Raw genomic sequence first — 15,195 nt, forward strand, 5'->3', positions numbered from 1 at the left:
CAACATTTTAAAATGAATAGATTTGGTAGACAGTTTTTTATTATTTTGATCTCCTCACATTATAAATTGGAAGAGGACGTGTAAACTCTAACATAGCCTATTAGATAGAAAAGTAACTCCAAAATACATTTTCGCTAATAGCAGCTGTTAGCCATGTGTACTTGCTGAGACTGGTACTAGCGGGTGCTTTTTCAAAGCCTATGTCAAATCCTTCAGTAAGTGTAATTAGCTTAAATTTGTGTAATTTGTTCAATATTAGGAGTTGTAAAATACAGCGGACAACATTAGAAAGATGTTCTCCTCTTTTCTACTGTAATTAAAAATGTATTTATTCTGTTGTTGCTAGCGATATTCATGTATATATTTCTATTTTCGCGCACCTGCTGCAGTACCTCAGGGGTCCGCAGATCCCCGGTTGAATACACCTGAAATATACCAATAGCACACAAAAATAGACCTTGACCACTTTACTACATCAGCATTGTTATTTGATAAAAATCGAATCAAATGAAAGTTTAACCGTCCACCTTCATGCAGTCCCAGTATTTGTGCTATATCATGTTAGAAATGTAACAATGACTGAACAGCAGCATGTAAACTGAGGTATCTGAGACCATCAACTGGGCAGTAATGGCATTGTCTCTCTCCAATGTTCTGGTTTGAGGTTACATTACTACATTACACCACCTCCTGACCATTCCCCTTTCTCTTCCGCTGGAGGTAGTGTACCACCTGTGTGACATTTGCCTTGCCCAGCCTGGTGATGAAACAGTAGAGGAAGGGGTCAGCCACGCTGTTGAGTGCTGATATCGCCATACTGACCTTATAGGGCAGGAAGAGCCAGGAGGGGCTCCCACAGTGCTCCAGCAGCCCCCGCAAGAGCATCATAATGTGGATGGGTCCAAAGCAGAGCCCCAGGGTGAGCAGCACCATCACCAGGAGTTGGGACACATGTCTCCTCTCCTGCTCCTCCGTGGCCTGGTTGGCACGTACTGCCAAACAGATCCCCCGACTGCAGAACGACACCAGCAGGACAGGAAACAGGAAACCCAGGACGAAACGAGCCACACTGACCTGTAGCAGACTGTCCCTCATGGGGAACACGTCTAAACACATGGCTCTCTGCTCATCTGAGTTGTACGAGTCGGTCCAGATGATGGTGGAGGTATTGAAGGAGACCACCAGCACCCAGATAGCCACATTGATCATCACGGCCGTGTCGAGCCTCCTCAGGATGGGGTACTTTAGCGGGTGGACCACAGCCAGGTAACGGTTCAGAGCAATACAGCAAAGCAGCCCATCGCTGGTGTAGAAGTTAGTAAAGAGGATTATGACGGAGAGAATGCATATTGCATCCCCGTGAAACCAGACACCATGCCACATAAAGTCCACCCAAAGAGACAGTCCCACAGTGAATAGGAGGTCAGACAGGGCCAGGTTAAACAGATAGATGCCCAGGGTGTTCCTCTTTCTGATGTGCTGCCAGGAAACATAGAGGAAAAAGGAGTTGGAGGGAATCCCGATGATAATGATGACCAGGTACATAAAGAGAAAGGGCCACCTCTCTTTGGGGTAGTCAGCTGGATTACACAGTTTGTCTGGGTCATATGTGGTGCTCAGGCTGAAATTCTCCAACCCAACTGTGGAGTTTATGGCCCCTCACCTTTCGGGAAACAAAGCAATACAACACAACATGACTCAATTTCTGAAGTATAGCAAAGATAATTTCAAGACTGCATCATTTAAACATGAAACATCCACTTATTAGTAAACATCCACTTATTGGATATCTTGCTAAAGTAACCCACAGTAAGTACCATATCAAGTACAGTCAGATACAAACTATTGGTACCCTTGATAAAGATGAGCAAAAAAGACTGTCTAAAGGTGGAATGGAGCCATTTTTATCTCAATACCAAATAATGTCTGGGTAAAAATGAAGTACCTTACTGTAATTATTTGAAATTAAAATGATCAACAAGAAACAAAAATGGCATCTTTACATAAAGATGAATTTCTCAAGCAAGAATTTTGCTAGGACCGTCCGAGAATGGTCTTAGCGGGGTGGGGAAAACTGAAAACTATCTGTTATTGGCAGAGATGTTTGGAACTCTTTCTTATTGGTCTGTTAACTAATTTCAGGCAGTCTTTTCCAATCTCATAATGTAGAAATATGTCTATAAAACACAGGAAGTGGCACAGCGGTTTAAGGCACTGCATCTCAGTGTCAGAGACGTCCCTACAGACCCTGGTTTGATTCCAGGTTGTATTACAACCGGCTGGGATTGGGAGTCCCATAGGGAGGCGCATAATTGGCCCAGCGTTGTCCGGGTTTGGGTTTGGCAAGGGTAGGCTGTCGTTGTAAGTAAGAATTTGTTCTTAACTGACTTGCCTAGTTAAATAAAGGATCAATTAAACAATCTTGACTGCGCTGAGCATTTTAAAATAAATAATATGAATACTGAGCTGTATTGAATGCTCAATTATACTTTTTTTTTTTAAAAAGGTTTGGCGTTTGGATCTTTGATGTTATGGGCTATTTTGCTTCCACTGGTCCTGGGGCTCTTGTTAAGGTCAACGGCGTCATGAACTTGGCTCAGTACTATAGCATTTTAGTCAAAAATCTGGTTGCCTCTGCCAGGAAGTTGAAACTTGGCCACATGTGGATCTTGCATCAAGACAATAACCCCAAGCACATATCAAAAGCTACAAAGAAAGGGTTAATTGACCACAAAATCAACATTTTGCAATGGCCATGTCAGAACTTGAACCCCATTGAAAACCTTTGGCTTGAATTACAAAGTGCAGTCCATAAGCACAGATGAAGGATATCAAGGATCTGGAAATATTCTGTATGGAGGAATGATCTAACATCTCTCCCAATGTTTTCTCCAATCTCCTAAAACATTTTTGAAAAAGTCTCAATACTGTTATCCTCGCAAGGTGAGGTATTGAAAGGGATTGAAAATGGGGGTGGTAATAATTTTGACCACTGTAGTTTTTTGAAAAATATATCTTACTTGTTAAACAAAATGTATTTTTCTGAGAAAATGTATTAGTATAATTGTCAATATTTTTCGAGCATACAACATAGCTTTAATTTTATAGTCTTTTTTGCTAATATTTTTCAAGGGTGACACTAATTTTCGACCTGACTCTATGACCGTACAGTAACACGTAAAAAGCAGTACTCACAGTTGACCGTATACAGGAGAACACTCAGTAGACTTTTTAGTTATTGATTATAGAAATCAAATTATTAGTTTGTTTCTCCCAAACGATAACCTTCTGGACAGACTCGGTACACACATGTAATGTCATTCATAGGCTTGGTCAACAAGCTCCAAAAAACAGGAAGAAAGAAACCACTGCTACATGAGACCTTTTCTTTACTACAATGAAGATGTGACAACCAATAACATGACAAATAAAGAGCGAGGGCTAGTGGACTACACTGTAGCTTTAGTTACAATCACCACTTGAGACATTAACATCAACTGTCTGTGTGCCTACAGTATTGGTTTTATAATTTAGACGGGTTATTATTTTAGCTTGTGTTGACTTTACTGTTTGGGTGTCATAAAGGAGTATGAATAAGCCATATTGAGAAAATCCTCATTATATTGATCTAATTGGACTTTTATATGAAAGTCAAACAACAGATAATGATCTATAGTGTGTACATATAGATACAGGGACTTATTCCACACAGGCTGAATTCAAAATGGATTAGATAGATTTTTTTTCTTCTCACCCATTTACACGCAATACCCCATAATGAAAACGTGTTTTTAGAAATGTTAGCTAATTTATTGAAAATTAAATTCAGAAAAATCAAATTTACGTAAGTATTCACACCCCTGAGTCAATGCATGTTAGAATCACCTTTGGCAGCTATTATACCTGTGAGTCTCTAAGAGCTTTGCACACCCGGAGGAAATGGCTGCCTTTTTACAATCCCCTAATCAATTGTGCTATTGTGTGTGTTTTTTTGCGTTATTTGCAACTTATTTTGTACCAAATGTTTCTGCCACTGTGTCTTATGATCGAAAGAGCTACTAGATATCAGGACAACGATTACTCACCCTGTACTGGAGATGGGAATAATTTACTTCAGACGCCCGACAAGGCCCTCATCACCGTCATTCGCAGGAGAAAGAGACAGAGATATCGAGGACAAAGGTCCTGGTGCCTTGTAAGGATTCTGCGGCAAGCGGGTAATCTCCCTTTACCATCGGTCCCATTAGCCAACATACAGTCAATGGAAAATGATCACATACAGTATATCCTACCAACCGGTCATTAAGAACTGTAATATCTTATGTTTCACCAAGTCGTGGCTGAACGACGACATGAATAACATACAGCTTGCAGGTTTTACGCTAGAACAGCAGCCTCTGGTAAGACAAGGGGTGGCGGTCATGTGTATATTTGTAAACAACATCTGGTGCACAAAATCTAAGGAAGTCTCAAGGTGTTGCTCGCCTGAGGTAGAGCATCTCATGATAAGCTGTAGACCACACTGTCATGATGTTGCCCTGTTGGTGAGGTTAATGACCCCCATAAATACCTTTCCCCCTTTTCTCTCTCTACTCAACAGAATGGACTCTTGGAAAGCCCTTTGTTAACATAGAGAGAGTATGGTAACATCAAAAGGTTGTGAACCGAACAATATTTCGGTAATCCAACCAGTTGAAAGTATCCGTTGGTACTTAAAGAATATGATGTCAGATCAGTTGTCATCTGAGACATTTTTACTGATGATAGGATGACAAACTGTATCTTGGCAAGTCTACACATTCTAGTTATCAGAGTCACATGGAATTGTTGTGCAATTTAAATGTTTAAATATGAAGCTATTTGTGAAAAGATGAAATGTCATTTTAGTTTTTAAAATGAGAGATTGTTTTGAATAAGTAAAATATGCTCAATCAGTGGCCACGCCCACGTGAATTGGTTGGAAATGATGAACCAACCACTTTTCTACATTTCTATAAGAGCCCCCGTTACCCAATACATGGCGAACTAAGCCAAACTCAGAATGAGCTCTGGTTGTGAATGGTTAAATGACTACAACCTAATGAAATTAATATTGTGTTCCCGATGATGTGAGGACTGATGTCCATACGTTTAGAAGGGCAAATTTCAAAGTGGAGGTGACGATCGCCATGCTGGAAGGATGAATTTGACTACACCAGGCAGAATATAGCATGAGCTTATAGTATGGCAACTTGGTATGAACTTTGAACTCTTATTCACTAAAGAAGTGATATCTCTTAGACGTCGAGTTATCAGCAGCAGCTGTAAACGTGCGTGGCCTAGGAAAGGACGGACAATCTCTTCAGGATGACAGGGTTCTACAACGTATCCGTTCTACCACACTACCGACTACAATGTATCCGGACAAGGGAGATCTCTGCTAGTCAACCCAACCTTCCATCCTCGACCAACCTATTGAAGCGCATCTCAGAGTAAATATATATATTTTTCCTTTTCCGAATGGGCGGTTATTTAGAATGCATAAGATTCTGTATTTACGATGGCATAGCTTCATAAGGTCCGATAGAAACCCAATCCTTTTGTTCCTCAGTCTTCCCGCGCTTTCATTCAAACCCAACCCCCTTTCTTTGTGTAACCAGCCGTCATATCAGTTTCGTCCGCAAGGAACGTTTTCTTTTATGACATAATTAGTAATCTATGTACTACCCATCCTGTGTATATGTAATTCTATGTGATTATTTAGTAAATAAATAATTAAACCAAATTTTGTATTGCTGATTCAACTTGTTGTGCATTGAAGTGCATTGAAAGGTTGGTCATGGCTCACATCAACAGCATCCTCCTGGACACCCTTGACCCACTCCAATTTGCATACCACCCCAACAGATTCACAGATGACGCAATCTCAATCGCACTCCACACTGCCCTTTCTCATCTAGACAAAGGAAACACCTATGTGAGATTGCTGTTCATCGACTACAGTTATGCGTTCAGCACCATAGTGCCCACAAAGCTCATTACTGGGGCTCTCTCATACCGTCTCTGGGAGGGGTGCGACACCTGAGTGGGTTGAGTCACTGATGTAATCATCCTGTCTGGGTTGTCGCGCCCCCCCTTGGGTTGTGCCGTGGCGGAAATCTTTGTGGGCTATACTCAGCATTGTCTCAGGATGGTAAGTTGGTGGTTGAAGATATCCCTCTAGTGGTGTGGGGGCTGTGCTTTGGCAAATTGGGTGGGGTTATATCCTTCCTGTTTGGCCCTGTCCGGGGGTGTCCTCAGATGGGGCCACAGTGTCTCCTGACCCCTCCTGTCTCAGCCTCCAGTATTTATGCTGCAGTAGTTTATGTGTCAGGGGCTAGGGTCAGTTTGTTATATCTGGAGTACTTCTCCTGTCCTATTCGGTGTCCTGTGTGAATTTAAGTGTGCTCTCTCTAATTCTCTCTTTCTTTCTCTCTCTCGGAGGACCTGAGCCCTAGGACCATGCCTCAGGACTACCTGACATGATGACTCCTTGCTGTCCCCAGTCCACCTGGCTGTGCTGCTGCTCCAGTATCAACTGTTCTGCCTTATTATTATTCGACCATGCTGGTCATTTATGAACATTTTAACATCTTGGCCATGTTCTGTTATAATCTCCACCCGGCACAGCCAGAAGAGGACTGGCCACCCCACATAGCCTGGTTCCTCTCTAGGTTTCTTCCTAGGTTTTGGCCTTTCTAGGGAGTTTTTCCTAGCCACCGTGCTTCTACACCTGCATTGCTTGCTGTTTGGGGTTTTAGGCTGGGTTTCTGTACAGCACTTTGAGATATCAGCTGATGAACGAAGGGCTATATAAATTATTTTATTTTATTTGATACTAAGATAAGGACTCTGGGAATAAACACCTCCCTCTGCAACTGGATCCTGGACTTCCTGACGGGCCGCCCCCAGGTGGTAAGAGTAGGCACACTGATCCTTAACACTGGGGCCCCTCAGGGGTGTGTACTTTGTCCCCTCCTGCATTCCCCTGTTCACCCACGACTGCATGGCCAAACACGATTCCAACACCATCATTAAGTTTGCTGACGACACAGTGGTAGGCCTGATCACCGACAACAATGAGAGAGCCTATAGGGAGGAGGTCAGAGAACTGGCAGTGTGGTGCCAGGACAACAACCTCTCCATCAATGTGAGCAAGACTAAGGAGCTGATCGGGGACTACAGGAAAAGGCAGTCCGAACAGGCCCCCATTAACATCGACAGGGCTGTAGTGGAGCGGGTCGAGAGTTTCAAGATCCCTGGTGTCCTCATCAACAACAAACTGTCATGGTCCAAACATACCAAGACAGTCATGAAGAGTCCACGACAAAACCTTTTCCCCATCAGGAGACTGAAAAGATTTGGCATGGGTCCCCAGATCCTCAAAAGGGTCTATAGCTGCACCATCGAGAGTATCCTGACCTGTTGCATCACCGCTTGGTATGGCAACTGCTTGGCATCTGACTGTAAGGTGCTACAGAGGGTAGTGTGAACAGCCCAGTACATCACTGGTGCCAAGCTTTCTGCCATCCAGGACCTATATAATTGGCGGTGTCAAAGGAAATCCCATAAAATAGTTTTCTCTGCTATCGCACGGCAAGCGGTTCTGGAGAGCCAAGTCTAGGACCAAAAGGCTCCTCAACAGCTTCTACCCCCAAGCCATAAGACTGCTGATCAACTAATAAAATCACCTCCGGACAATTTACAATGTACCCACGCCCTCTATTGTACTCTGCTGATACTCACTGTTTATTATCTATGCATAGTCACTTCACCCCCACCTACATGTAAAAATTACCTCAACTAACCTGTACACACTGACTCGGTACCGGTGCCACCTGTAATAGCCTCGTTATTCTTATTGTGTTACTTTTTTATTGTTACTTTATATTTTAGTCTACTTGGTAAATTTTTTCTTAACCAAGATTGCAGTTCAAGAAGAGTTAAGGGCTTGCAATCTACTGTAGAGAGAGCTTGCAGAGTTCTGTCATACTATCCAGGTCTATGCCCGAACAGTTTGAGCTTCTACTTTTAAAAATACATCTCTCCAGAAATAAGTCCCTTGCGGTTGCCGCTTGTTATAGACCCCCCCAGCACCCAGCTGTGACCTGGGCACCATATGTGAATTGATTGCCCCCCATCTATTGTCAGAATTGGTACTGTTAGGTGGCCTAAACTGGGATATGCTTAACACCCCGGCCATCCTACAATCTAAGCTAGATGCCCTCAATCTCACACAAATGATCAAGGAACCTACAAGGTACAACCCAAAATCTGTAAACATGAGCATCCTCATAGATATCATCCTGACCAACTTGTCCTCAAAATACACCTCTGCTGTCTTCAACCTGGATCTCAGTGATCACTACCTCATTACCTGCATCCGTTATGGGTCCGCGGTCAAACGACCACCCCTCATCACTGTCAAACGCTCCCTAAAACACTTCTGCAAGTAGGCCTTTCTAATCGACCTGGCCCGGGTATCCAGGAAGGATATTGACCTCATCCTGTCAGTAGAGGATGCCTGGTGTTCTTTTAAGTTCTTTCCTCAACATCATAAATAAGCATGCCCCATTCAGAAAATGTAGAACTAAGAACAGACATAGCCCTTGTTTCACTCCAGACTTGACTGCCCTTACCAGCACAAAAACATCCTGTGGTGTACTGCACTAGCATCGAATAGTCCCCGCGATATGCAACTTTTCAGGGAAGTCAGGAACCAATAGACTCAGTCAGTAAGGAAAGCAAAGGCAAGCTTTTTCTAACAGAAATTTGCACCCTGCAGCATTAATTCCTAAACATTTTGGGACACTGTGAAGTCCATGGAGAATAAGAGCACCTACTCACAGCTGCCCACAGCACTGAGGCTAGGAAACACTGTCACCACCGATAAATCTACAATAATTGAGAATTTCAATAAGCATTTCTTGTTTCAAATATTTTTATTGAACACACACAGGAATGGTATGTAGGAATAAAAGGCAGGTATACAATTCTTATCTAAACATAAAAGAGCAGACAGGAACAACAAGACCCAGAGTTCTGGGAACAAAACAAATATTAAAAAACAAGACATACAGAACAAAGACAGGTAGAAAAAAAGAGGGTAGGTGTCACCCCCCCTTTATCCCCCCCTTATTCCCCCTTATTCCCCTCCCGACTGCTCGGGTGGCGGGGCCAGCACATGCTGCCCAAAGGTAGATTAAAATATGACAATTGAGAGTACGTTAGAAACTACAAATTCACAGCGCCGACTGGTCCAAGTGGGAGAGGAAAGGCTGCCAGATTTGATCGAATGTTGATCATTTATTGTTCAGAATATATCTAATTCTTTCTAAGTGTACAGTGTTTGCCAATTCGCTGAGCCATAATTTGGTAGAGGGCGCTTCCCTCCTTTTCCAAAACAACAAGATTCGTTTTTTTGCCGAAATGAGACTGTAAGAGATGAGTTGTTTTTGGGAGTTGGTTAATCCGTTTAGGGAATCAGACACTCCCAGGATTATCAGAAGTGGGTCTGGGTCTATTGAAGTCCCCAGAACATCAGAGAGGATCCCAAAAATTCCACACCAATAACCATACAAGCTAGAGCATAGGGAAAAGCAGTGGAGTAGTGTACCTTGCGCAGCCTGATATTTATCACACATCGGGGATATATCAGGAAACATCCTATGCATTTTGGTTTTGGAATAGTGTAATCTGTGTAATACCTTGAATTGTATGAGACAATGTCTGGAGTTAATGGAGCATGTGTGTATATACTCCAAGCTATCTTCCCAGTCTGCCACCAAAATGTCAGTTCAATAAGCTTTTCTCTACGGCTGGCCATGCTTTCCATCTGGCTACACCGGCCAACAGCTCTGCACCCCCCGCAGCAACTGGCCCAAGCCCCCCCCTCCCCCCCGCTTCTCCATCACTCAAATCCAGACAGTGGATGTTTTGATAGAGCTGCAAAATCTGGATCCCTACAAAGCAGCTGGGCTAGACAATCTGGACCCTCTCTTCCTAAAATGATCCGTCGCCATGTTGCAACCCCTATTACTAGCCTGTTCAACCTCACTTTTATATCGTCTGAGATTACTAAAGATTGGAATGCAGCCGCGGTTATCCCCCTCTTCAAAGGGGGAGACACTCTATGCCAAAACTGTTACAGATTACATCCATCCTGCCCTGCCTTTCTAAATTCTTCGAAAGCCAAGTGAACAAACATCACCGACCATTTCGAATCCCACCGTACCTTCTCCGCTATGCAATCTGGTTTCCAAGCTGGTACCGGGTGCACCTAAGCCACGCTCAAGGTCCTAAACAATATCATAACTGCCATTGATAAAAGACAGTACTGTGCAGTCATCTTCATCGACCTGGCCAAGACTTTCGACTGTCAATCACCGCGTTCTTATAGGCAGACTCAACAGCCTTGGTTTCTCAAATGACTGCCTCGCCTGATTCACCAACTACTTATCAGACAGAGTTCAGTGTGTCAAATCGGAGGGCCTGTTGTCCGGACCTCTGGCAGTCTTTATGGGGGTGCCACAGGGTTCAATTCTCGGGCTGACTCTTTCTCTCTATGTATCAATGATGTCGCTCTTGCTGCTGGTGATTCTCTGATCCACCTCTATGCAGACGACACCATTCTGTAAACTTCTGGTCCTTCTTCCTTCCTTCCAAACGAGCTTCAATGCCATACTACACTCATTCATTGGTCTCTAACTGCTCTTAAATGCTAGTAAAACTAAATACATGCTCTTTAACCGATCGCTGCCACCTGCCCGACTAGCATCACTACTCTGGACGGTTCTGACTTAGAATATGTGGACAACTATAAATACCTAGGTGTCTGGCTGGATCGTAAACTCTCCTTCCAGACTCACAATAAGCATCTCCAATCCAAAATTAAATCTAGAATCAGCTTCCCATTTTGCAACAAAGCATCCTTCACTCATGCTGCCAAACATATCCTCGTAAAACGGACTATCCTACTGATCCTTGACTTCGGCGATGTCATTTAAAAAATAGCCTCCAACACTCTACTCAGCAAATGGGATGCAGTTTATCACAGTGCCATCCGTTTTGTCACCAAAGCCCCATATACTACCCACCACTGCGACATGTATGCTCTCGTTGGCTGGTCCTCGCTACATATTTGTTGCCAAACCCACTGGCTCCATATCATCTATAAGTCCTTGCTAGGTAAAGCTCTGCCTTATTTCAGTTCACTGGTCTCCATAGCAACACCCACCCGTAGCACTTGCTCCAGCAGGTATATTTCACTGGTCATTCCCAAAGCCAACACCCCCTTTGGCCACCTTTCCTTCCAGTTCTCTGCTGCCAATGACTGGAACGAATTGCAAAAATCACTGAAGTTGGAGACTTATATCTCACTCACTAACTTTAATCATCAGCTACCAGAGCAGCTTACCGATCACTCCACCTGCTACCTCATCCAGCTACCTCATCCCCATACTGTATTTATGTATATATCTTGCTTCTTTGCATCTCCCTCACTGGCTTTAAGCACCAGCTGTCAGAGCAGCTTACAGATCACTGCACCTGTACACAGCCCATCTGTAAATAGCCCATCCAACCAACTACCTACCTCATCCCCATATTTGTTTTTGTTTTTCGGTTCTTTTGCTCACCAGTATTTCTACTTGCACATCCTCATCTGCACATATATCACTCCAGTGTTAATTGCTAAATTGAAATTACTTTGCCACAATGGCCTATTTATTGCCTTACCTCCTTACTTCATTTGCACACACTGTATACAGATTTTTCTATTGTGTTATTGACTGTATGTTTGTTTATCCCATGTGTAACTTTGCTTTATCTTGGCCAGGTCGCAGTTGTAAATGAGTACTTGTTCTCAACTGGCCTTCCTGGTAAAATAAAGGTAAAATAAAAAATAAAAAAAATAAGCATTTCACGGTGAAGTCTAAACTAGTTGTATTCGGCGCATGTGACAAATAAAGTTTGATTTTATTAGCGCACGTTAGCAACAACCGTTCCGGTATAGGGACACCGATCACATAGAGGTTATGTACCTACATGTACATATTACCTCAATTACCTCGACTAACCTGTGCCCCCGCACATTGACTTCGTACTGGTACCCCTTGTATATAGCCTCTCTGCGGTTATTTTGCTGCTGCTCTTTAAATATTTGTTATTTAATAACCATTTTTTACTTAACACTTATTTTTCTTAACTGAATGGTTGGTTAAGGGCTTATAAGCATTTCACTGTACACCTGCTGTATTTGGCGCATGTGACAAATAACATTTGAATTTCATTTGTATTAATTTGTAAAAATTCCACGTTGACATTATAGGGCAGGGATCATCAACTGGATTCAGCTACTGGACATTTTTTTCTTCTTCAGTGGGTGGTTGGGGGGCCGTAACGGGCAGGTAGAATAGCAGTGAAAAGCATTGGGCCAGTAATCGAAAGGTCAATGATTCAAATCCCCGAGTCAACTACGTGAAAAATCTTTAGATGTGCCCTTGAACATGGCACTCTAATTGCTCATGTACGTTGCTCTGGATAAGACCGTTTACTAAATGACTGAAATGTATAATGTAAACATAATTACAAACCATATGTATATTGCAAATTGACCGCAAGAAGCCCAAACAGACACAGTATAATGTTTGACTAAAACATTTAAAACCTTGCTTACATTTGTATACGGTCACGTCTCGCTATTATGCGTGGGAATACTTGAACAGATTTCTTAAATTAATACTTGGAGCTGAATTCCTGGTGTTTTTACAGTCTATAATATCTAACAATAAAAAAAGTGAATCAATTATTATTTGGGGAACCCTGTTATGGGGTATTGTGTGTAGGCCAGTGACACAAACTCTCAATTGAATCCATTTTAAATTCAGGTTGTAACACAAAATTCAAAAGGCACTCGCACATCTAAGCAATCTCTTTGCAGGTGTATGGCAACAGTTCAACAAGATGAAGGAAAAAGGAAACCGCACACTGCTCTTGGTTGTAACACAACAAAATATAGAAAAAGTCCAGGAGTGTGAATACTTTCTGAAGGCACTGTACTTACAGGTAACTGCCAAAATAAAGGAAACGCTTGAGTAAATGAGGGATACAAAGGAAATTGAAAGCAGGTGCTTCCACACAGGTGTAGTTCCTGAGTTAATTAAGCAATTAACATCCCATCATGCTTAGGGTCAAGTATAAAAATGCCCAGTTGCTCCATATTTTGGCTAGAAGAGATCTATGACTTTGAAAGAGTGGTCTCAAAGAATCATAGGGGGTTTAAAGTGTGTGTGTGTGTGTGTGTGTGCGCGTGCGTGCGAAACCAGATCTCAACCCAATTGAACACTTTTAGGAGATTTTGCAGCGGCGCCTGAGACAGTGTTTTCCTCCATCATTAACAAAACACCAAATTATGGAGTTTGTCGTGGAAAAATACTTGCAGAATCTATGCCAAGGCACATTGAAGCTGTTCTGGCTGCTCGTGGTGGCCCAATGCCTTACAGGTTATGTTGTTTTTCTTTTCTTTTGGCAATTACCTGTTGGTTGTCCATATAAAATAGTTGTAGGATATAGGATACCATAACTTTATCAGATACTATTCAGGCATTGTACCTTCACAGAAATATGTGTTAGGGTCTGAATATAAATTTGCATAGAAAACATTTTAACAAGATGATACAGTAGTGGATTGTTAAACAGCAGTACTATACTAGCCTCACAAAGGCACCATTTGAATATATTGCAAATAAGGTTAGTTACAGTACTCTAATGGAGCCTACTGTCTACTAAGAATGTAACGTCACTCACACAAGAGCAGCTAGTTACAGGTCCCAATTCATATTTTTTTCTTCTAACAAGCATTGTAGCATAAAGCAAGTTTGACATGACATTTTCACAGTAAAATACTTTTAATGGATTTATCATGAATCATTTCTTAGCTTATGTAATTGTGTAAATAGTTTTGCACTTCTTTAACTGACTGCTGCATCTATTGCATCTTTGCAGCACTTTAGTCATCTCGTTCTTGGCACTCTGACTGATGAGACAGTAGAAAATAGGGTCCAGCATGCTGTTGAGTGTCGTCCAGGCAACCAGCACCATGTATGGGTCCCTGAGCTTCACTGCCATGCTACATTCCCCTGGCTCCAGCACCCCTCTGAGGAACATAACAGCCTGGAAGGGGGCGAAGGCCACCACATATGTCACCAGGAGGAGCAGCAACAGGAGGCTGACTTTCCTCCGCTCCCGGGCCAGCAAGGAGGCACTGTCGCGGAGTGCCAAAACAATCTGATGGAAGCAGAAGGTCATGATGAGAAGGGGGAGCAGGAACCCCAGAACCACCCTGGTCAGAGCAACGTGGGCGTCCGCCTGGGCCATGGGCATACCCTCCTTACACAGCCGCCTGGCAGAGAAGTCCTGCAGCGCCCCCTTTTGATGAAGAAGATAGATGTGGATAGACAGTTCTACACACCACAATGCAGCGCAAACTGCCACTGCAGTACGCACCTGCCGCACCCAGTTGAAGTAGAGAGGATAGACCACGGCCAGGTAGCGATCCACTGAGATGCAGCAGAGGAGACCAGACCCGATGTAGAAGCTGTTGTACATCACCACAGACACCAGGCTACAGAAGGTGTCCCCTACGGGCCGACCCAGGGCCAGCTCGATCCATACGGGCAGGGAGACCGTATAGAGGAGGTCTGAGATGGACAGATTCACCAGGTACACGGCCAAGTTGTTTCCTTTCCTCATTAGCACCCAGGCCACATACAGAGACAGGCAGTTAGCCGGGAAGCCCACGATGAAGAAGAGGGAGTAGGCTGCTAGGTACATGTGCCCGTCCACCCAGTCATTTTTAATGCAGGCAGAGTCAGACAGGTTAGAATTGGTCTGATTGAGTGGTACTGCAGTTGGGTCCATCTTTGCCCTCGCTGAGTTGGATGTCTCTGGGTGCTCTGCGTTGTTGTCACCTATTGTATTCCTATGGTTCAATGAGAAAAATGGATGTTGGGATGCCCTGGTTAAAAGCATTGGGCCAGTATCCGAAAGGTTGCTGATTAAAATCCTTGAGCTAGCAAGGTGGAAAAATGTGCTGTTCTTCCCAGTTAACCCCCTACAACAACTGCTCTCCTGGCACCGATTTAAATGGATGTCGATTCAGAGGGATTGGGTTAAATG

General features: G+C 43.2%; 1 protein-coding gene across 1 annotated transcript; it reads right to left on the minus strand.

Moving 5' to 3' along the window:
* Window positions 1–678: 678 nt before the first annotated feature.
* LOC139383607 (uncharacterized) lies at window positions 679–14,937 on the minus strand. The gene is made up of 2 exons (XM_071128165.1): window positions 13,998–14,937; window positions 679–1,640 (listed from the first exon to the last, which is right to left on the minus strand). Exons 1-2 carry the CDS (start codon window positions 14,935–14,937, stop codon window positions 679–681), a joined length of 1,902 nt encoding a protein of 633 aa, XP_070984266.1.
* Window positions 14,938–15,195: the final 258 nt, after the last annotated feature.

The sequence above is a fragment of the Oncorhynchus clarkii genome, chromosome 25 (genome assembly GCF_045791955.1).
Source record: "Oncorhynchus clarkii lewisi isolate Uvic-CL-2024 chromosome 25, UVic_Ocla_1.0, whole genome shotgun sequence".
Lineage (NCBI taxonomy): Eukaryota > Metazoa > Chordata > Actinopteri > Salmoniformes > Salmonidae > Oncorhynchus > Oncorhynchus clarkii.

Excerpts from the sequence above, each read along its gene's own strand:
- LOC139383607 (XM_071128165.1), bottom strand. The coding sequence starts at position 14,937 with ATGGACCCAACTGCAGTACCACTCAATCAGACCAATTCTAACCTGTCT. Across the intron at positions 1,641-13,997 it reads AAGATGCAATAGATGCAGCA|TTGGGTTGGAGAATTTCAGC; the intron begins GTCAGTTAAAGA and ends TAAACTCCACAG.